This window comes from Puma concolor, chromosome B3 (genome assembly GCF_028749965.1).
Source record: "Puma concolor isolate L17-30 chromosome B3, mPumCon1.1.hap2, whole genome shotgun sequence".
Taxonomy (NCBI): domain Eukaryota; kingdom Metazoa; phylum Chordata; class Mammalia; order Carnivora; family Felidae; genus Puma; species Puma concolor.
Window position 1 is genome coordinate 88,109,027 of NC_141672.1, and position 23,696 is coordinate 88,132,722.

Here is a 23,696-nt window from a genome sequence, read left to right on the forward strand (position 1 = left end):
CTCACTACCAGAGCCCAACATGCCTAGGGAGCTAATTACAGTCAAACACTACACCTAAGGAATTATAAGATTTTATATAGGCAAAAACCTAGGAAATACAGATAGAAATGCATTCTGAGGGATTCCTAAAGAAAGGAACATAATTTTAGGACCACATTAAATTTATTGACATGGGTACCGAAGAATCTAAATTTGATGTGCTAGCTTGGACAGCTGGGAGTGAGTCTAATTATTTGCTTGGTTGGTTAATTATAATCTGTACTCAGCTATGGACTCTGCTGAATGAAGCTGAGATACCAGCTCAGCCTTGGCACAGAGTAGAAAAGATGATCCATAGACTTAGGGAAATAAAGATGTTGAAGTGGATATGTCATATGCAACAGCACAACTAGCCCCTAATTTTGCTCTCCAAGGGGTTCCAAAGAGACTCCTTTCACTGAGAAATAACTTGATGAAGGAACACTTGGAAAGCATTGTAGTGAGTGAATGTCTTTTAAGAGCTAGAAATAATGGTGGAAAATGATGCCATCAAAATGGGCTCCCCGATTTCAGTGGAGATGGTGAGACTCCAGGTGCATAATGAAAGTAGCAGCATTTAGTTATTAGTGACAAGGTGAACATGTTTCCATAATGCGCAGCAGGGCATGTATGGTACCCAAAATGTTTAACTCTCAGGGCAGTGAGCAATGTATCAAAGGGTCCACTGGACTGAAATAGATGCATTAAAGTCCTATTTGATGGAACAATCAAAAGAATTCCATTTTGCTATTTATTTATTTAGAGTGAAAGGGAGTACAAGTGGGGAAGGGGCAGACAGAGGGAGAGACAGAACCCCAAGCAGGCTCTGCACTGCCAGCATAGAGCCTGACACAGGGCTCGAACCCACGAACCATGAGATCATGACCTGAGCCGAGATCAAGAGTCAGATGCTCAACCGACTGAGCCACCCAGGAGCCCCTGCATTTGGGTTTGATGAACAGTGATATACAACTCTCATACTACTCCAGACAGTTAACAGAACCCAAGTATCTTGCCTAGAATCCAGGGAGAAGGAGTTTGCAAGAATATAATAAGAACATAAAATATCCCTCCTCACCTTCCCTAAGGAGGCATGTGACCATTTACCAGAGTGACTGTGCACCAGAGAAAGAAATATCTAGACCTCTGAAGGATTTTAAGTGACTGCCTCTGGGCTTACATGATTTCTGGGGATCCGGAATATCCTAACAGTCTAGCTCTCAAATCAGAGCTGATGGGAGTCAGGAGAGATTACATCTCACCATGAACCCACCGGGTCAATAACCCAATCTATGTTATTTCCTTAGTTTTTGAGTATTTGGTTGTAATGAAAAAGAAAAGCAGTGTTTAGACTCTGTGCACCAAAGTGTTCCTAGACTGTCCAGCCCAAGAAAATGATGATGATAGCTAACATATTATTATTTGCCAGGCACTGCCAAGTACTTAAGTACTTTGCATGCATCATCCCACTCAGTTCTCCCCAAAAGCTCTATTTGTTCTTGCTTTTATTATTTCTACTTTACAGATGAGGAAACTAAGAACTGGATAGACTGACTAACTTGTCCAAAGTTATACTCCTGGTGCATGATAGAGCTATATTCAGTCTAGGCTTTCTGACACCAAACCCCTATGTCCCATGAATATGGATTTGCACATTAATTTGAATTGAGAATCACATTGAGCTATGTAAACCTATTTCTCTCTTCTTGCTTTGTTTTCTAGGCTGATTTCATCCTCAGGGGATGCAGGTAGTCTGGTATTGGCTGATGGAAAAGGAGATCTGAAGTGTCATATCACAGCAAACCCATTTAAGGTAGATTTAGTGTCTGAAGAAGAGGTTGTGATGAGCATAAACTCCCTGGGCCACTTGTACTTTGAGCACCTGCAAGTTCCTCTCAAGAAAAGGTATTTTTGCACATTACTTGGCATAAGAACATAAGAGGGGTGCTTGGGTGGCTCAGTCAGGCGAGCATCTGACTCTTGACTTTGGATCAGGTCATAATCCCAGAGGCATGAGATCAAGCCCCATGTCAGGCTTCATAGTCAGCATGGAGTCTGCTGATGATTCTCTCACCCCACCATCCTGTCCTCTTTCTCTTTAAAACAAAGCAAAACAATGTCAGAAAACTTGATCATGATTATCAATTGCCTAAATAGTTGATATATCACCATGAAAACTTAGTTCACCTTATTTACTGGAATATTATTTTGAGAAATTTCATCTTTTCACCCATGCAAATAAATGCAGGCTTGATGACAAGAATGATTCGCAGACTTTTGCAACTTGACCCTCCTAACACATCCCATGCGTTTAACTGATGGCATTGTCTACTCTTAAAAAGCACTCTCTGTTGAGAACTGATAAATGTTAATGTGAACTGATATGTCTTCAGAACTTCATTTTAGGGGGTATAGCTCAGGGGTAGAGCATCTGACTGCAGAACTTCATTGTATCCCCTTAAAATAACTTCAATTAACTTACACTTGAATAATTTCCAAGAATTATCTGGAAACAGTCACTCGATCAAAGCTGTTTGTATGAGGGTCACATGAACTGGGAGATAGTAATAGGGGAAGATTCTTCCATTTTTTTTTTTTACCAATATTGTTTTTAAATTCTCCAGTCTGTAGCTCTTTCTATTTTTATCCTAATAGTTAACATCTTATATGTTCTGTAGAAAGCATTGAACATTCATTATTGCCACACAGTGGTTTTTATATTTAAAAACCTTATTTTCTCAAAACAAACATACAATATAAATCTTATTTTTTTTTTATTTTTTTACATTTATTTATTTTTGAGAAACAGAGTGAGACAAAGCGTGAGCAGGGGAGGGGCAGAGAGAGAAGGAGACACAGAATCTGAAGTGGGCTCCAGGCTCTGAGCAAGCAGTCAGCACAGAGCCTGATGCGGGGCTCAAACCCACGAACTGTGAGATCATGACCTGAGCCGAAGTCGGATGCTCAACCGACTGAGCCATCCAGGTGCCCCAAATCTTGTTTTCTTATTACAGAGATAGTTTCTGCTCATTATAGGAAAAATAGAAAATATTGAAAAGAAAAATTTAAATACCCATAATTCTGCCGCTTGTTAGTACCTTATGAATATTCAATTATTTTTTTTAACTGAAAAATACTAATAGCATAACAAATACCTGTAAACCCAGTACCCAGGTTATTTATATTTAAAATATTTTTTCTTTTAATAAACTACCATTATTTTTGTTTTAGAGGTGATAACCTAAATTGGGCCTTAATCTTTTTAGAATAAGCATATGCTACAAAGGAGTATATAGTGAAAAATATCCTCACCATTTGTCCTTGAGCTATCTAGTTCTGTCTTTGAAAGTAATCAGTGTTTCCAGTTTTTTATGTATCCTTCCAGAGATAATTTATGTCCATCCAGTAAGATATATATATTCTTTGTTTTATCCTTTCTTGACACATATGATACCACCTTTATACATTATTCTGCACTTTGCTGTTTCTTCTTTACCAATTTGATAGTTCCTAATTTCTTTAAAGCAGGTATATAGTTTCATTTGCATGCTTACACAATGATTCATTTAGTAAATTTCCTCTTGGTGGACTTTAAAATTATTTCTAATCTTGTTTTACAGCTACTCACTTCATGGATAACTTTATATATGTATCATTTTGCATACATGCAAGGATATACATAGATGAGTCGTAGAAGTAAAATTGCTGATCAAATGGTTTGTGAATTTGTAATTTTGACTCGTGCTGCCAGATCACCTCCTATAGAAGTTGTGAACTAGTTTGTATTTCCACCATTTACATTTGTGTTAGGAAAATCAGATTATCCACCTGGAAAAATTTTTAAGTTAGACCCAAGCCTCGCAACATTAGGAAAAATGAATTCCAGATGAAAAAAATCACAGAGTAGGAACATCTTGAGCTTACCTCCTCCCACACACACATCCAAATCTACAACTACATCACTTCTCGGCCTTTTGGCTAAGATCAAGTGTAGCAGCTGTCCTTAACAGTTTAATATCTGCTACACCCTCAATGTGAGGACAATACAGTATATTAAATGGATTTTTTGGAACTAGGAGATGGAATAGGAGCTTGCTCCATCCACTTCACGCATTGACCTGGTATTGGAGTACCTTAAGGAACAGTGCACCTACCCCTTGGGTGGGGAGTAAAGATCGTACAAAAAAAAATTCTACAACTACGCGTAGAAAATGATCTCTGAGAATGAACTAAAGACTAACAACAGAACATACAACTAAGGATATAAAGAAAAAGACACATTAAGGTGCCAGGTAGGAGGAGCAGAGACATGGTTTATTTAGTCAGGTTCCACATCCCCAGTGCAGCAACCCACAAGTGGGAGGGATATTACAACCAGAGAGACCTGCCCTGAGGAAGAAGAGGCCTGAGTCCCACATGAATCTCCATATGCCAGGGGACCTGCACCAGGAAGACAAGCTCCCCTAACGTCTGGCTTTGAAAACCAACAGGGCATATGTCCAAGAGAGTCAGAGGGCAGTAGGAAACTGACACACTGCTCTTTGATGGCATGTGCACAATCACACCTGCTCTGAGTGCCAACACAGAGGCAACCATGTGAAAAATCCCTGGGTTACATGTGAAGGAAATTCACTAATTTTAGGGGATGTGCCAGAATGGCAGGTATCTGTGGGAATGTCCTCCAGGGACAGATGCACTGATGGGTACCATTTTTCTTACTCCTTCTACCTAGTTGGCCCAGCATTAGTGGATATCAGTTCTGGCACTCTTTACTATGCTAGTGCCACTCACCCCACCCCAGTGCTCCCCTGAAGACTTGTCCCACCCAAGACACCTCCCAGCCTAAAGACCTTCTCAAGTGTTTCTGCACCCTGGCATTCCTGGCAGGTACTTTAGCTCACATTAGAGCTCCTGCCAAGCAGCCTCCAACCCCAGCACTTGCAGTAGGCAACCCCAGCTGGGACCAGAACCCCTCCTTGGCACCTCTGCCCAAGGAGGTCATCCCCACACGCTAGAACACCTACAGCAGTCACAGCTGGACCCTGCAGCAAGCCAGGCAGGAGACATGCCCCACCCACCAGTGCACTCACAGCTGTCATTGCCAGGCCTCACAGCCAGCCATGCCAGGGACCAACCCCACACACCAGCATATTCACAACAGTCACAATCAGGCCTCTCAGCCAGATGGGCCAGGGGCTAGCCCCACTAACCAGTATGACCATAGCAGTCACAGCCAGAACTCACAGACAGTCATGCTGGAGGATAGCCCCATACACCTGTGAGTTTGCACCAGTTGCAACCTGGCCACAACAGGAAGGTGCACACAGCCCACACAGGGAATGCTCTTGGGGCACCTGACCGGGGTGACGAGGGTGTTTGCGCTACTGGGCCCACAGGACACCTTCTGCATAAAACCACTCCTTCAAGATCAGGAGATGTAACTGATCTGCCTAATACATAGAAGCAAACAGAGACTTAGGCAAAATGAGGAGACAGAAGAATATATTCCAAATGAAAGAACAAGACAAAACTTCAGAAAAAGAACTAAACAAAACAGATAAGCAATCTGCTTGATAGAGAATTTAAAGTAATGTTCTCCAAATTCAGGAGAAGAATGGATGAACACAGTGAAAACTTCAATAAGGAGATAGAAAATACAAAAAGAACCCATCAGCTGAAGGATAAAATAACTGAAATGAGAAATACACTAGAGGGAATCAGCAGATTAGATGACGCAGAAGAACAGATCAGCAATCTGGAAGACAGGTAGTGTAAATCTCCCCATCAGAACAGCAAAAAGAAAAAAGAATTTAAAAAAAATGAACATAGTTTATTTATTAAAAATTTTTATTTAATAATTTAATTTAATTTTAATTTAATAATTTAATTTATTAAAAAAACTTTTTTCCAATGCTTATTTATTTTTGAGAGACAGAGAGAGACAGAGTGTGAGTAGGGAAGGGACAGAGAGAGAGGGAGACACAGAATTCAAAGCAGGCTCCAGGCCCTGAGCTGTCAGCACAGGCCTGATGCGGGGCTCGAACCCACAAACCATGAGATCATGACCTGGCCGAAGTCGAACGCCCAATCCACTCAGCCACCCAGAAGCCTCTAAAAAAAATGAGCGTAGTTTAAGGGACCACTGGGACATTAAGCATACGGACATTCACATTATAGGGGTCCCAGAAGGAGAAGAGAGAGAGAAAGGGACAGAAACTCTATTTAGAGAAATAATGGGGGGTACCTGGTTCTTTGAAAAGATAACAAAATTGATAAAACTTTATCCAGACTCATCAAGAAAAATAGAGGGCCCAAATAAATAAAATCAAATGAAAGAGAAGTTACAGTCAATACCACAGAAATAAAAAGGATCATAAGAGACAACTACAAGCATTTACATGCCAGCAAATAGGAGAACCTAGAAGAAGTGGATAAATTCCTAAAACATACAGCCTTCCAAGGCTGCATCAAGAAAAAATAGAAAATGTGAACGAATTGTGAGTAATGAAATTGAAACAGTAATCCAAAAACGCCTAGCAAACAAAAGGCTAGGACTAGACAATGACTTCATAGGTGAATTCTACAAAACCTTTGAAGAGTTAATATCTGTTCTTCTCAAAATATTCCAAAAAATTGAAGAAGACTTAATGCTTCCAAACTCATTCTATGAGGCCAGAATTGCCTTAATACCAAAACCAATACCAAAAAAAAAAAAAAAAAAAAAAAAAAAATTAATTACAGGCCAATATTCTTGATGAACATTGATATAAAAACCCTACACAAAATATTAGCAAACCAAATTCAATAATGCTTTAAAAGAATCATGGACATCATGATCAAATGAGACTTATTCTAAGGATAAAAGGATGGTTCAATATCCACAAATTAAGCAACATGATACACCACATTAACAAAAATAAGGATAAAAATCATATGATTATCTCAGTAGATGCAGAAATGGAATTTGATAAAATTCAACATCATTCATTATAAAAAATCTTTCAACAAAGTTGGTATGGAAGGAACATACCTCAACATAATAAATGCCACGTATGGCAACCCACAGCTAACATCATACTCAACAGTGAAAAGCTGAAAGCCTTTTCTCTTAGAACACGAACAAAACAAGGATGCCCACTCTTGTCACTTTTATTCAAAAATACTGGAATCCTAAACACAGCAATAAAACAAGAAAAAGAAATAAAAGCCCTCTAAATGGGAAAAGAAGTAAAATTGTCACTATGTGAAGACTACGTGATATTGTATACAGAAAACACTAAAGATTCTACCAAAAATAAACACGTAAATCATTTTTTTCTCTTTTTTTTTTAAACCTTTATTTATTTTTGAGACAGAGAGAGACAGAGCATGAACAGGGGAGGGGCAGAGAGAGAGGGAGTCACAGAATCTGAAACAGGCTCCAGGCTCTGAGCTGTCAGCACAGAGCCCTACGTGGGGCTCGAACTCACGGACCCTGAGATCATGACCTGAGCCGAAGTCGGACGCTTAACCGACCAAGCCACCCAGGTGCCCCCACATAAATCATTTTTAAAAACTCTTTGAATTAATAAATTAATTCACTAATACAGGATACAAAACAAATATACAGAAATCTGTTGCATTTTTTATATACTTATAATGAACTATCAGAAAGAGTAATTAAGAAAACAATCCCATTTGCAATTGCATCAAAATGAATAAAATAACTAGGGTTAAATGTAACCAAGGGGGTGAAAGACGTGAACCCTGAAATCTATAAGACATTGATGAAAGAAACTGAAGACAGCACAAGTAAATGGAAAGGTACACTGCTCATGGATTGGAAGAATTAATATTGTTAAAATATCCATACTACCCAAAGCGGTCTGCAGATTGAATGTAATTTCTATCAAAATACCAATGGAATTTTTCTCAGAAATAGAACAAATAATCCTAAAATTTGTACAGAACCACAAAAGATTCCAAATAGCCAAAGCAATCTTGAGAAAGAAGAACAAAATTAGAGGTATCATGTTCCTTGATTTCAAAGTATACTACAAAGATACAGTTATCAAAACAGTATGGTATTGGCACAAAAACAAAACATGCAGAGTTTTGGAACACAATAGAGAGTCCAGAAATAAATACATGCATATACAGTCAATCTTCAACAAAGGAAGGAAGAACATACAATGGGGAAAAGACAGCTCTTCAATAAATGGCGTTGGCTACTAGGTATTTAACCAAAGAAAACAAAAACACTAATTCAAAAAGATATGTGCAGCATTATTTGCAGTAGTCAAGATATGGATGCAACCCAAGTGTCCATCCATAAATGAATGGATAAAGAAGACAGTGTCTACACACACACACACGCGCGCGCGCACAATATTACTCAGCCGTGAAAAGGGATGAAATCTTGCCATTTGCAACAACATGGACAGATCTAGAAGGTACCATGATAAGTAAAGTCAGTCCGACAAAGACAGATACCTAATAATTTCACTCATGTGTGGAATATAAGAAGCAAAACAAATGAACAAATAAAAAGACAAAAAAAAAAAAAAAAAAACCAGACTCTTAAATACAGAGAACAAACTGGGCATTGCCAGAGGGGAGGTGAGGGGGGGATGGGTGAAACAGATGAAGGGGATTAGGAGTATACTTACTGTGATGAGTATTGGGTAATGTGTAGAAATTGAATCATTATACTGTATACCTCAAACTAATATGATACTGTATATTAATTTTACTTGAATCAAAATATATTTAAAAATGAATCTAGGCACAGACCTTACACCCTTCACACACCTGAGGGGCTCAGTCAGTAAGCGTCTGACTCATGATCTCAGCTCAGGGGCTTGATCTCAGGGTCATGAATTCAAGCCCTGCTTTGGTCTCCACTTTTTAAGTATTAAAAAAAAAACCTCAAAATAGATCATAGATCTAAATGTAAAATAAAAACTATAAAACTCCTAGAAGATAACAGAAGAAAACCTAGATGATCTTGGGTATGGTGATGATTTTTTAATATACCACCAAAGTCATGATTCACGAAAGAAATAATTGATAAATTAGGCTTCATTAAAATTAAAAACTAGGGGTACCCGGGTGGCTTAGTCAGTTGAGGGTCCAACTCCTGATTTTGGCTCAGGTCATGATCCCAGGGTCATGGCATTGAGCCTGCATTGGGCTCCACACTGAACATGGAGCCTGCTTGAGATTCTCTCTCTCTCTCCCTCTGCCCCTCTCCCTGGCTCATGCTCTATCTCTCTCTAAAATAAAATTTAAAAAAACTTTTAAAGATAATAAAAATAAATTTAAAAAAATTAAAAACTATTGCTCTGTGAAAAACAATGACAAGGAAATAAGAAGATAAGCCACAGACTAGGAAGAAATACCTGCAAAAAACACATCAAATAAAGGACTGCTATCCAAAATATACAAAGAACTCTTAAAATTCAACAGTAAGAAAGTGAACACTCAAAAATGTACAAAGGAGTTGAACAGAAACCTTACCAAAAAAGATAAACAGATGGCAGGTAAGCATATGAAAAGATGTTCAACATCATATGTCATTAGTTAAAACAAGAAACCATTACATATCTGTTAGAATGACCAAAATCCAGAACACTGGTAACAAAATGGTGGGGAGGATGTGGAACAACAGGAACTCACATTAATTGCTGTTGGGGCTGCAAAATGATATAGTCATGTTGGAAGACAGTTTGATAATTTCTTACAAAACTAAACATACTCTTACCATATAATTCAACAATCATGCTTCTTGTTATTTACCCAAAGGAGATGGAAATCTATGTCTACACAAAAACCTGCTCATGGATATTTATAGCAATTTTATTCATAATTGCCAAAACTTAGAAGCCGTCAGGATATCCTTCAGTAGATGAATAAACTATGGTACATCCAAATAATAGAATATTATTCAGTACCTAAAAGAAATGAACTATCAAGCCATGAAAAGACATGGAGGGAACTCAAATGCAAGTTTTACTAAGTGAAAGAAGCCAATCTGAAAAAGGCTACCTACTCTATGTTTCCAACTATATAAAATTCTGGAAAAGGGAAAATTATGGAGATAGTAAAAAGATCAGTAGTTTCCAGGGGTTAAGTAAGCCAAAGGGATACCTAAGCAGAACACAGATTTTAAGGGCAGTGAAATTACTCTGTATGATACTACAGTGGTGGGTAAATGTCATGATACATTTGTCAAAATCCATAGAATGTACAATGCCAAGAATGAACCCTAATATAAACTATGGACTTGGGGTGATAATGATGTGTCAGTGCAGGTTCATTGATTGTAATAAATGTAGCACTCTGGTACAAGATGTTGACAGCGGGGGAGACTGTGAGTGTGTAGGGACAGTTGGTCATATGAGAACTCTACACTTTCTGCTTGGTTTTGCTGTGAACCTAAAACTGTTGTAAAAAATAAAATTAGTTAATTTTTTTTTTTAATTAAAAGGCACCGGGGATACCTGGGTGGCTCAGTAGGTTAAGTGTCCACTTCAGCTCAGGTCATGATCTCATGGTTTGTGGGTTCCAGCCTCGCATGGGGCTCTGTGCTGACAGCTCAGAGCCTGGAGCCTGCTTTGGATTCTGTGTCTCCCTCTCTCTCTGCCCCTCCCCTGCTCACGCTGTCTCTCTCTGTCTCTCTCAAAAGTAAACAAATGTTAAAAAAAATTTTTTTAATGAAATAAAATCAAAAGGCAACATACTAGTTGTCTTAAATTTCACCACAAATTTTTAACATGTATAAGAATTCAAAAATTAATATGCATCTATAGGAAGAACTTATACAAATCGATAAGAAAAAGAGGAACACGCAAATAAACAATGGGTGATACAAACTGCAGCAACATATATTAACATGATGAATATCAAAATTTTTTAATATCAAAAAATTTTTAAGGCAAAGCCAAATGTGCGTTTGAGGACTCGTACACTCGTGGGAATGGAATAAAAAAACAGCAAGGGAGTGATTCCACACAAAACTTGGTAAAGCGGTTCCTCTGAAGAGCACAGCGAGGAGATGGATGATACATTTGAGGAGAGGCGCTATGATGCCAGACGAACAAGTCTGTTGCTTATGTGGCTTCGTAGTCGTTACTTTAGTATTCATTTTTAACCTCTGAACTTATATACTCTTCTATATTCGTACTGTATTTTACACTAAAAAAATTAATGTATAATGAGGGTGAATAGACAATTCACAGAAGAAATAGAAATGCCATTTAATGTATACAAAAGCACTTTACGTCATTAATGAAAGAAATTCAAAGTGAAATGCATTACCTTGTCTAAAATTTTAGACTGCCAACGATTTTTGTTTTTATTTTTAGATTTTTTTTTTAATCTTTATTTTTGAGAGAGACAGAGACAGAGTGAGAGTGGGGGAGGGGCAGAGAGAGAGGGAGACACAGAATCTGAAGCAGGCTCCAGGCTGTCAGCACAGAGCCCGATGGGGGGCTCGAACTCATGGACTGTGAGATCGGGACCTGAGCCGAAGTCAGACACTTAACTGACAGAGCCATCCAGGCACCCCTGGCAACGATTTTAAAATTGTATAAGGTCCAGTATTGTTAAGAACGGGGAGAAATGAGCACTCAAATCCACGTATGCCCGATAGTTTAAATTGTTACAATTAAATTGGAAGACAGTGCATTATGTTGCTTTGTAGGAGGTTAACATTGGAGAGAGGGGAGCAGTGTTCCACTTTGCTTGCTTATATTTTGTTTTGATATTGTATTATGTATTACATGTATAATAAAAAACTGATAAAGTTTTTTAAGGGTTAATAAGAAAATTCAAACATATTACATTTTAACAAATCAAGCTATTGGATTAATGTTCATCATAAATGTTCCTCAATTTCATAAACTTATTTTTATAATTATTTTAATAAGTTAAAAGACATAATTTATGGGGTCTCAAAGTTAGAAATTAAAATCTTTATCATTGAACAAAATTCTGTTAGTCTTCCCTTGAGTAAAACAACTTTATTTATATTAAAACAGAGCTACCAAAGAAAATAAGGAGGACACATCAGTTGATGCTTCTCAGGTAATACAGATTGAGCAATTTATCTTTTTTTCAAATCTCTTTCACCATCAGTATGTGGGATATAATTGTTCTGTTCTTCCCTTCTTCTTACAAATGGGTACTTGATAAATACTGCATATAAATGAGACCATCTATCTCTTGCTCACCTTATTGTTTCATTGATTCATTCGTCTACTCGTGTATTCATTCATTCATAAAACAGGTAATTCTTGAGTGCCTGCTTTTGTGCCAGCTCAAAAAATTATGCTAGGCAAGAACAATCAGCCATGAATAAAACAAATCTCAACCTGTCCTCAGGAATCTTAGAATCTAATGGGAAAGACAGACTCTGACAAGTACAAGCATGAGGAGTGTTACAAAAGAGTGCTATAGGAGAAGATAGCAAGGAACTTGACCAAGATGAGGGTCAGGAAAGACCTCCTGTAGGAAATGACTTAACAGCTAAAACTGATGCATGAAGATACATAAGCTAGTCAAAAGGTGGAAAAACACTATTCCAGATACAGGGGATTTCATATTCAAAGAGCTTGAGGTAGGAAGGAGCACATTTGAAGAAATTTAAAAAATATATATGTATATATTTTAGCAGGAAAAAGAAAAGCAAAGGAAACAGTGTTGTGTTAACAAGGCCAGAGAGATAGGCAGGGGCAATTCAGTGGAAAGTCTTACAATAATTCTTTTAGTAGACAAATATTTGTTGAGTATTTCCTATATGCCAGGCACTGTTCAAGGAATTGGTGAGATATCATTGAATAAATCAAAGTCCCCCATTACCATGAAGCTGGCATTCTTTTATGTCTTGTTAACCTTTTTCGACTTAGGTAACCTAAGAGCAAAGGAAAACTATGGAAAGGTTGTAAGCAGCAGAGATACATGGTCTGATGTCTGTTTTTAAAGGATTATTTTAGCTGAATTATGAAAAATGAATATTCCAGAAATCTTCTCTTCATCCAAAGCCACATGCATCTTTGAAGGATCCCTGACAGTAGGTATGGCCACCAGGAATAGTGAAACATATTTCCAGTGCAGTAAGGACATGCTTCTTCCTCTTGAGGACTGACCCATGCTGATGAATAGGAGAGAGAATATTTTTTCCATTTCCAAATAGAGAAGGACAACTAAGACATAGCCTTAGACAGTTTTGTGACAATATGTCAAATCAGCTGTGGGGAGACCTCTAATTAGATAGCTTAAATAGTGGTTTTGCATCACAGATGCAAAGAATCTGCTGAAGGCTGTGAGCCTTCGCTATAAAACAGAATTTTTATACTGTTTGAGGGAGTTCACAAACTCTAAAGGCCATCCACAGACCCCAGAATAATAGTCCCTACAATAAGAATTCAGATGTGATTTAAACACACACACACACACACACACACACACACACACACACACACAGAAGCTCACTTTACACAAGCTTATAATTATGAAGAAACCACCTAGAAATGGGCAAGGGGCTCATTTTTAAAAAGAAACATGCATTTCGGGGCTCCTGGGTGGCTCAGTCGGTTAAGTGTCCAACTTCTACTCGGGTCATGATCTCATGGCTCGTGGGTTTGAGCCCTGCGTTGGGCTCTCTGCTGACATTTCAGAGCCTGGAACCTGCTTCTGATTCTGTCCGCCTCTCTGTCTCTGCCCCTCCCCTGCTCATGCTGTGTCTCTCTCTGTCTCTCAAAACTAAATAAATGTAAAAAATAAATAAATAAATAAAAAAGAAACATACATTTCATGCACACATACAATTTTTAGAAAACTTCTTCATTCTGCCAGAGAGGAAGCATGAAACTTGTAAAGCCAAGAAAGGAAACTTGTAGAGCCAAGAAAGTTTTGGGCTCTACATCAAAAGATTGTGAACCTGAACAGCCTCACTTCTCACATAGTTTGGCTAATTGAAGGAGGGCGGCAAAGTACCCACCTCAGCCAAAATGTTTGCTTTTTGACCTAAGTTATTTGATTCTCAATGTTGTGCCTCACACGTTTACAAGAAAAAAAAAAAAAAGGATTTAAAAGATCTTACTTATGTAAAGACCGAATTTTTCTTTTTTTAAATATATTTTTAAAATTTTTTCATGTTTATTTATATTTGAGAGAGAGAGAGAGAAAGAGCCTGAGCAGGATAGGGGCAGAGAGACAGAGGCAGAATCCAAAGCAGGCTCCAGGCTCCGAGCTGTCAGCACAGAGGCCGATGCAGGGCTAGAACTCAGAGCAGTGAGATCATGACCTGAGCTGAAGTTGGTCACTTAACCAACTGAGCCACCCAGGTGCCCTTTTAAAAATTTTTTTTATTGCTTATTTATTTATCAGAGAGAGAGAAACAAAGAGAGTCAGAGGATAAGTGGGGGAGGGGCAGAGAGAGAGGGAGACACAGAATCTGAAGTAGGCTCCAGGTTCCAAGCTGTCAGCACAGAGCCCAGCATAGGGCTCGAACCCATGAACCATAAGATCATGACCTGAGCTGAACTCAGATGCTTAACTGACTGAGCCACCCAGGTGCCCCAAGACTGCATTTTTCAAAGTGCTTTCACAGCATTTTGGCCTGTGTAAAGATACTCATGTCAAACAATTCCTCAGAATTATATAGAATTACAATATGATCCAGCAATTTCACTCATGGATTTATATCTGAAAGGGAAAGTAGGGACTCAAGCAAATATTTGTATACTTGTGTTCTTAGAAGCATCATTCACAGTAGCCAAAAGGTGAAAACAGTCCAGCAACCCAAGAGTCACTGACAGATGAATGTGCACACAAAATGTGGTATATACATACAGCGGAATGTTACTCGACCTTAAAAAGGAAGGCAATTCTGACATATGCTACAAAATGGATGAATCTTGAAGATATTATACTAGGTGAAATAAGCAGTCACAAAAAGACAAATACTATATGACTCTAGTTATAAGAAATCTATGTATCTATAGTAGTCACATAGAGACAGGAAGTAGAAGGGTGGTTGTCAGGAGCTGAGGGAGGAAGAAACGGGGAGCTATTGTTTAATGGGTGTGGAGGTTCAGTTTGGGAAGATGTAACAGTTCTGGAGATAGATGGTGATGATAGTTGCACAACAATGTGAATGTACTTAATGTCACTTTAAAATGGTGAAAATGAGGGGCACCTGGGTGGCTCAGTCAGTTAAGCATTGGACTTCAGCTCGGGTAATGATCTCATGATTTGTGAGTTTGAGCCAAGCTCCACATAGGGTGAGCCTGAGCCCTCCTTTGGGTGAGCTCAAGCCACACTCATGTGAGCCCCATTTCTCTCTCTCTCCCTCTCTGCCCCTTGTGGGATTCTCTCTCTCTCTCTGTCCCTCTCTCACTTGCACCCTCTCTCTCAAATTAATTAATTAATTAATTAATTAAATTACATAAAATGGTAAAAATGAAAAAAAAAGGGGGGGGTGGGGTAGCACACCTGGCTAGCTCAATCAGTAGAGCATGCAACTCCTCATTTCAGGGTTGTGAGTTCAAGCCCCACATCGGGTGTAGAGATTACTTAAAAAATAAATAAATAAAATGTTTAAAATGAATAGTAAATAAATAATTAAAATGGCAAATTTTATGTTAGGTCTATTCTACCACAATAAAAAATCATATTCATGTCAGCTTCAGTTCATAAGGAAGATGATTACTGCCATTTATGTAGAACACAGATCAAATTTGTTAAATATACTGACATCACAAACAGGTCTTTTAACATTTTTTAACATCCATCCAATTTTGAAAGAAAGAGCATGAGCGGGGTAGGGGCAGAGAGAGAGGGAGACACACAATCTGAAGCAGGCTCCAGGCTCTGAGCTGTCAGCACAGAGGCCGATGCAGGGCTCAAACTCAGAGCAGTGAGATCATGACCTGAGCTGAAGTTGGGCACTTAACCGACTGAGCCACCCAGGTGCCCCACAAAGTGGTCTTTTAAAAGACAGACTCATTTTCTCAGTCTAATTTTTTAATAATCCAAACAAAATGTACTGTTGTGGTAACCACATTTGTTGCAATGTATAAACTCAATTTGCTCCTTTTTTTGTGCCACCAGGAAAACCAAGAGGATCTAGGCTTGTGGGAGGAGAAATTCGGAAAATTTGTGGATGTCAAAGTTAATGGTAAAATTGAAACTTGTGTAGTATTAAAGCAGATCTTGCCAAAATCACTAAATGTTGCTACCTATAAGTCCCTTGAGCTCTGGCACCTAAAGAAGTGATTTCTGTAAGGGGAACAGAAATGTCAGATTTGGGTCCTTTATTGTTCAATAATGTATATCAACAGAGAAATAGTATGTACCTTCAGTGGTCTCATGTTAAGGGCCTAGGTCAGCACACTGCTGGTACTACTCAGTATACAGACAGCCGCAAATCCCACATTCTATTTTTATGAGAGTCAAGTGATGAGAAACAAAATTCTAAAGCTCATTAGCTCCAATATTCCAAGCCATTGGTTCTCAACCTTTTCCAAGCCTCCCCATCATTCACACAAGTATCACATACCCATCTGTGAAATTTCTCACTAGACTTAGGGATAGTATGTGTGTGGTGGGGAGTGAAAAGTTTGTCTCTTTTGGATATATGGTTCAGATACTTGGAGCTTATATAGTTGGAAGAAATACTCACTTTCCTCCTTCCTCCTTCCTACCCAGTAGGATAACAGATCCTCCCTAACTCCTTGAGAATTGCTGTTCTAGCATCTGTATCTATAACTTAGTATAATGATCAGGGCTGACAATGTGTCCAAAGTTTATAAGTAGGGGGGCCATCGGGCTTTCCTTTCTGTAACATCATAATGTTTTTTACCTTCACTATAGCACCCCCTTTCCATAAATTCCTTTAAATAAGGACCATTTGATGTCAAATACTTTTACCTAAGAGTGAATTTAAGTCTGTTATCTCTCCTAGTTACTTGCATTTTTCCCATATTTCTAAAATAATTGTTAAATAAAGGACCTTGTCTTTGGTTAAAAACAAAACCAAAAACGTATCTACAGTCATAGGGAAGGGATATTTTGAGGAGCCAGGGAAGATCCTCCTGATGGTCTTGGCATTATAGTCCCTGTATGCAGTAAGAATAAATGACCAGGCAGAAGACATCCAGTCTTTCATCTAGTGAAGATTAAAATTGCTCAGTATCCTTTGTTTCCTAATGCAAAGAAGCATGAAGTACATTTTAGGAAATTTTAGATTAGAAAAAAAAAATCTAAAACTTTATAGGTATGCCTTACAGATCGAAAGAATATTTACTGTAAATGAGAACACAGAGAGCTTCAAGCATATAGCTAAGGAAACACTAACAAGTGACCAGAACTTTGCCTTGTGTATGTTTGTATCCCCACAGTACCTAAATGTAACATCTTACAGAAAGGGCACACCATGATTTACTGATTGATCAGGGCAAATTCAGGTCTCTCAATCCCTAGTCTAGTCATCTTGCTACACTCATAAGTAACTGAGTTTCCTTAAATGATTGTCCCATTAAGAAGCAAAATTCTATATCCTGGTCCTTACAGGCCCTGCCTCCATTGGTTTGGATTTCTCCTTGCACGGATTTGAGCATCTTTACGGGATCCCACAACATGCAGAATCACACCAACTTAAAAATACTGGGTAAAGTGAAAACAAAAATTCTTACAGGATGCTCTGGTTTCTGGACTGTAAGAGGTTTTTTTTTTTAAATGTTTATTTATTTTTGAAGGAGAGAGAGATAGAGCATGAGCGGGGGAAGAGTAGAGAGAGAGGGAGACACAGAATCCGAAGCAGGCTCCAGGCTCTGAACTGTCAGCACAGAGCCCAATGCGGGGCTCGAACCCACAAACTGAGATCATGCCCTGAGCCAAAGTCAGATGCTTAATCAACTGAGCCACTCAGGCACCCCTGGACTGTAAAAGTTTGAAGGGAAAATATGTGAGATGTCTGAGCCTGAGCCAATATGTGCCTGGTCTTGTCCTCCTTGAGCAGTGGTTTTCCATTTTTATCTTATTTTTGGCAAAAAATTGAGAACTATAAAACTGTAATTCTGAACCTAAAAATATACAGAGGAAGTAAGAATATGGAACTATTGTGGTTGAAGCAGGAGAGAGAGCTTCATCATACCACCTCCCTAGGTTTTGCTTTCACCTCTCTAGGCTTTTCTGCGGAACCTGGGGAGAATACAGGGTGAAAATCACTGATCTAGAAAAAGGTGTTTACCAACCTCTGAGCCAGAGAATGAGACATTGTGGCATCTTGTGGCCCTTGGGTGGCTCAGTCAGTTGAGCGTCCAGCTTCGGCTCACGTCACGATCTCATGGTTCATGAGTGCAAGCCCCTCACATCAGGCCTGCTGCTGTCAGTGCAGAGCCTGCTTTGGCTCCTCTGTCCTCCCCCCTCTCACTCGCCCTCCCCTGCTTGTGCTCTCTTCTCTCTCAAAAATAATAAAACATTAAAAAACAAGAAAAATTGTGGCATCTCATGTCACCTTTGATTCCCTTAGGGGGATCATTTCAGACTAACACTATTGACAAGTAAATGCCAAAGACATCAGACTAAGGAAGCAAAACCAAAGAGAAACAGTCTGATCAAGGGTTCAGATGCCGTTTCCACAACAGTTGGGCATGGTAACAAGTGAATTAGAAACTATGCTGCTCGCACACCAAGCCAAGCTCTATTCTTCCCACCCCAATTCAGTTCCCCATCTTTCCCTACTCAGTACTGTAGAAGCATGTTAGGACACTATCTGTCATTTTGTTTTAGCAGCAGAGAAATACACAATTTGCCAATGATATTTACCGTGTGCTTCTATTGTAGAGGATTCACAGGAAATAGTCCTCACAAGAGGTATTCAGAAAAGATATCTAAGGGGTACCTGGGTGGCTCATTCGGTTAAGTAGCCAACTCTTGGTTTCGGCTCAGGTCATGATCTCACAGTTCTTGTGTTTGTTGGGATTCTCTGTCTCCCTCTCTCTGCCCCTCCCCTGCTCCTGCTCTGTCTCTCTCAAAATAAATAAACTTGAAAGAAAGAAAGAAAGAAAGAAAGAAAGAAAGAAAGAAAGAAAGAAAGAAAGAAAAGAAAAGAAAGAAAGAAAAGAAAGAAAAAGAAAGAAAAAGATATCTATGAGACCATGCATGCTAGTTGTCACAGAAGGGGATGCCAAAGGAATCAAAGGAGGAGAATCACATTAACCTTGGTTGGTTAGGAAAGTAGTACGAGTAAAGCCTTGAAAGATGCATAGGACTCAAGTGTTTGCAGGGGAGAATGGAGCTATGCTATTCATTAATAATATATTTGTGATTGTAATTGATGATAGTCCCATCTTTGTTTCAGTGATGGCGATGCTTACCGTCTTTATAATCTGGATGTCTATGGATATAAAATACATGACAAAATGGGCATTTATGGTTCAGTGCCTTATCTCCTGGCCCACAAACCAGGCAGGACTCTAGGCATTTTTTGGCTGAATGCCTCAGAAACGCTAGTGGAGATCAATACAGAGCCTGCAGTAAAGGTGAGCTTATGGATCATGGCTGCATGTCATACTTACAAAACAAAACAAAAAAAACTAGCGTAGTCATAGCCCTGGGCTTTGTAGTGGCAATTCTCTGCCACCAAAGTCTTTGCAATATAATCAAGTGAAAGTTAACAGTATGTACCAGTTACTTACATATGGATGAGTGTTGTAAGCTAGAGGGAAAGTTTTCAGACCCTCATTCCATTCTTTTTCTAGTACACACTGACCCAGATGGGCCCCGTTGCAGCTAAACAAAAGGTCAGATCTCGAACTGATGTGCATTGGATGTCAGAGAGTGGAATCATTGATGTTTTTCTGCTGACAGGACCTACACCTTCTGATGTTTTCAAGCAGTACTCATACCTTACAGGTACAGCTTCTTGTTTCATTATATTTCTCCTATTGCATGTGTCCTAATTTTCAGTTAATATTTGTTGTACACTGTATAGAATTTATAAACAATTTGCCCAAGCTTTTCAAAAAGCAGGCATTTCTCTTCTCACCTTTATCCCATTCAGCTTGGTAAAATGTTGCACTGGGGCTAGAACTCTCCATTCTCTAATCCCTAATACTCCATCTACTTTCCTTGGAGCCTTTAAGCCCTGGGCTTTCTTTGCCTTTATCTCAGATGATCAGTGTCCCAACCTGAACTTTTTCTATGTTCTCTTCTCCATTGAAATATACCACTGGTTTTAGCACTAAAGCATTTTATCTTGAAAAGATGTAAAAGATCATCTTTGTTGATGTGGAAAAAGCATTTGACAAAATTCAGCACTATTTCATGATAAAAACGCTCAGAAGGCTAGGAATAGAAGGAAAGTTCCTCAACATGATAAAAGGCATTTATGAAAACTCCACAGCTAACACCCAATTCAGTGGTGAAAGACTGCAAGCTTTCCCCAAAGATCAGAATCAAGACAAAGCTGCCCACTTTGACCATTGCTATTGAACACTGTAGTGGAAGTTTCAGCCAGAGAAGTTAGACAAGAAAAAGAAATAAAAGGTATCCAAACTGGAAAGGAAGAAGTAAAATTATTTCTATTCACAGATGATGTGATCCAACATGTTAGAAAATCCCAAAGAATAGGGGCACCTGGGTGGCTCAATCAGTTAAGTGTCTGACTTTAGCTCAGGTCACGATCTCATGGTTTTTGAGTTTCAGCCCTGCATCGGGCTCTGTGCTGAGAGCTCACAGCCTGGAGCCTGCTTCAGATTCTGTGTGTGTGTGTCTCTCTCTGCACCCTGCCCCCTGCCCTGCCTCCACTAGTGCGCTTGCTCTCTCTCTCTCTCTCTCTCTCTCTCTTAAAAATAAAAAGAAAACATTTAAAAAAAAGTTAAAAAAAAAAAAAGAAAATCCCAAAGAATCCACAAAAACTACCAGAGCTAATAATTTCACCAAAGTTGCAGGGTACATGATAAACACACAAAATCAGCTGTGTTTTTAAATACCAGCAATGAACAATCTAAAACAGAAATTGAGAAAACAATTCCATTTACAATAACATCCAAAAGAATAAACTACCTAGGAATAAATTTAACCAAGGAAGTGAAAGACTTGTACACTGAAAACTACAAAACATTCTTGAAAGAAATTAAACAGGCCTAAATAAATGGAAAGACATCCTATGTTCATGGATTGGAAGTCTTAATATTATCAAGATGACAATACTACCAAAAGCAATGTACAGATTCACTTCAATCCCTACCAAAATTCTGGTAGTCATTTTTTGAAAAAGTGGGAAAGCTGATCTTCAAATTCATATGGAATTGCAAGGGGCCCCGAATAGCCAAACAATTCTGGGGTGGGGGGGTTGGGGGTGGCAGACTTATACTTCCCAGTTTCAGGCCTTACTGTAAAGTAATCCAAACAATATGGTACTGGTATAAGGATAGGACACATAGACCAATGGAATAGAATTGGAAGTCCAGAAATAAACCCATATATCCCTGGCCAATTGATTTCAGCAAAGGTTCAAGACCACTTACTGGGGAAAGAATAGTCTCTTAAACACATGGTACTAGGATAAGTGGATAGACACATGCAAAAGGATGAAGTTGGAACCCTACCAAACACCATACCACACACAAAAAACTCAAAATAGATAAACAACATAAATATAAGAGCTAAAGCCGTAAAACTCTTAGAAGAAAACAGGGGCAAACCATCATGACCTTGGATTTGGCAACAGATTCTTAGAAAAGACACTAAAATCATGAGCAACAGAAAGAAATAATAAGTAAGTTTGACTTCATTAAAATTAAAAACCTTTGTGTATCAAAGAACATTATCAAGGAAGTAAAAGGCAATATACAGGATAGGGGACAATATTTGCAAATCATACATTTGTTAAGAGTCTAGTATCTAGGATATATAAAGAACCCTTACAACTGTACAACAAAAAGATAACTCAGTTCTAAAATGGGCACAGTACTTGAATAGACAGTCTCTAAAGATATACAAATGGGTTAACAAGCACATGAAAAGTTTCTCAACATCATTAGTCATTAGGAAAGTGAAAATTAAAACCACAATGAGATCCTACTCCATACCCACTATGATGGCTAAATTTTTTTTTAATAGAAAATAGTAAGTATTGGTGAGGATGTGAAGAAACTGGAACCTCATACACTGCTGTTGGGAACATAAAATGGTTCAGCTGCTGTGGAAACATTCTGGCATTTCAAAGAGCTAAACATAGCATTTAATATGTCAACTTGCCTAGGTCACAGTACCCAGATATCTGGTTAAACACTAGTCTAGATGTCACTATGAAGCTATTTTTTAGATGAGATTATCCTGTCAGTACTATTAGTTATATTGATAGACTTTGATTAAAGCAGATTACTCTCAGTAACGTGGGTGACCTTCATCCAATCAGTTGAAAACCTTAAGAGAAAAGGACTGAGGCTCTCTAAAGAGAAAGGTATCTGTCTCCAGACTGCCTTCATATGTAAGCTGCACCTTCCCTGGGTCTTTGGTCTGCCAGCTTGCGCCGTGGAATTCAGAGTTACCAGCCCCCACAATCACATGAACCAGTTCTTAAAATCATTCACTCTGTAAGTGTAGAAATATATATATATATACATACATACATATACATACATACACACATCCTGTTGGTTCTATTCCTCTGCAGAACACTGTCTAACGTCCTTCATATATATATATATATATATATATATATATATACACACACACACATATATATATATCCCTGTATATCCTTTATATATCCCCAGCAATTCCACTCTAGATAAGTGAAAGCAAGGACTTGGAGGGACACTTGTATGCCAATGATCATTGCAGCACTATTCACAATAGCCAAAAGAGGGAAACAAGTACCCATCAAAGATGAATGGATAAACAAAATGTGTTAAATACATAAAATGGAATATCATTCACTAACGTAACAAGGGATGACATTCAGATACATGCTGCAGCATGGATGAACCTTCAAAACATTATTCAAATGAAATATGCCAGACATAAAGGGACAAATATTGTATGATTCTGCTTACATGAAGTACCTACAATAGGCAAATTCATAAAGACAAAAAGTAGATTAGCAGTTATCAGACGCTGGAGGGTGGGATGGGTATTGGAAAGCTATGGCTTAATGGTTCGAATTTCTGTCTGGGGTGATATAAAATTTTGGAAAGAGGTAGTGGTAATGTTTATACTACATTGTGAATATAATTAATGCCACTGAATTGTACACTTTAAAATGGTTAGGGGCGCCTGGGTGGCGCAGTCGGTTAAGCGTCCGACTTCAGCCAGGTCACGATCTCGCGGTCTGGGAGTTCGAGCCCCGCGTCAGGCTCTGGGCTGATGGCTCAGAGCCTGGAGCCTGTTTCCGATTCTGTGTCTCCCTCTCTCTCTGCCCCTCCCCCGTTCATGCTCTGTCTCTCTCTGTCCCAAAAATAAATAAAAAACGTTGAAAAAAAAATTTTAAATAAAATAAAATGGTTAAAATGACAAATTTTATGTTCTCTTTTGCCATTTTTTGTAAAATGGTAATATATTACCCCCCCACCCCAATTGAATTGTATGCTTTCATTTGGTCAGTTGTATGGTATGTGAGTTACATCTCAATAAAGCTGTTAAAAATAAAAGAAGAGTAGCATCGCTTCTGATGCATTCTCTTG

The 23,696-nt window shown here is 38.6% G+C and overlaps 1 protein-coding gene and 1 non-coding gene across 7 annotated transcripts in view; both read left to right on the plus strand.

Moving 5' to 3' along the window:
* Positions 1 to 23,696, plus strand: part of GANC (glucosidase alpha, neutral C) — a 76,918-nt gene that overhangs the window by 17,042 nt on the left and 36,180 nt on the right. For 5 of the 6 annotated variants that reach the window (XM_086710447.1, XM_086710444.1, XM_086710445.1 and 2 more), the window contains exons 5-11: positions 1,741 to 1,923; positions 5,626 to 5,784; positions 12,039 to 12,084; positions 16,114 to 16,180; positions 17,575 to 17,671; positions 19,367 to 19,547; positions 19,767 to 19,920. In XM_086710447.1, coding sequence (XP_086566573.1) covers positions 1,741 to 1,923; positions 5,626 to 5,784; positions 12,039 to 12,084; positions 16,114 to 16,180; positions 17,575 to 17,671; positions 19,367 to 19,547; positions 19,767 to 19,920 — 887 coding nt within the window. The remainder of the gene's footprint in view (positions 1 to 1,740; positions 1,924 to 5,625; positions 5,785 to 12,038; positions 12,085 to 16,113; positions 16,181 to 17,574; positions 17,672 to 19,366; positions 19,548 to 19,766; positions 19,921 to 23,696) is intronic. The other variant, XM_025918616.2, reaches the window with a different exon arrangement.
* LOC112856702 (U2 spliceosomal RNA) lies at positions 3,977 to 4,173 on the plus strand. Its single transcript, XR_003223249.1, has one exon. It is a non-coding gene; the product is annotated as a U2 spliceosomal RNA (small nuclear RNA).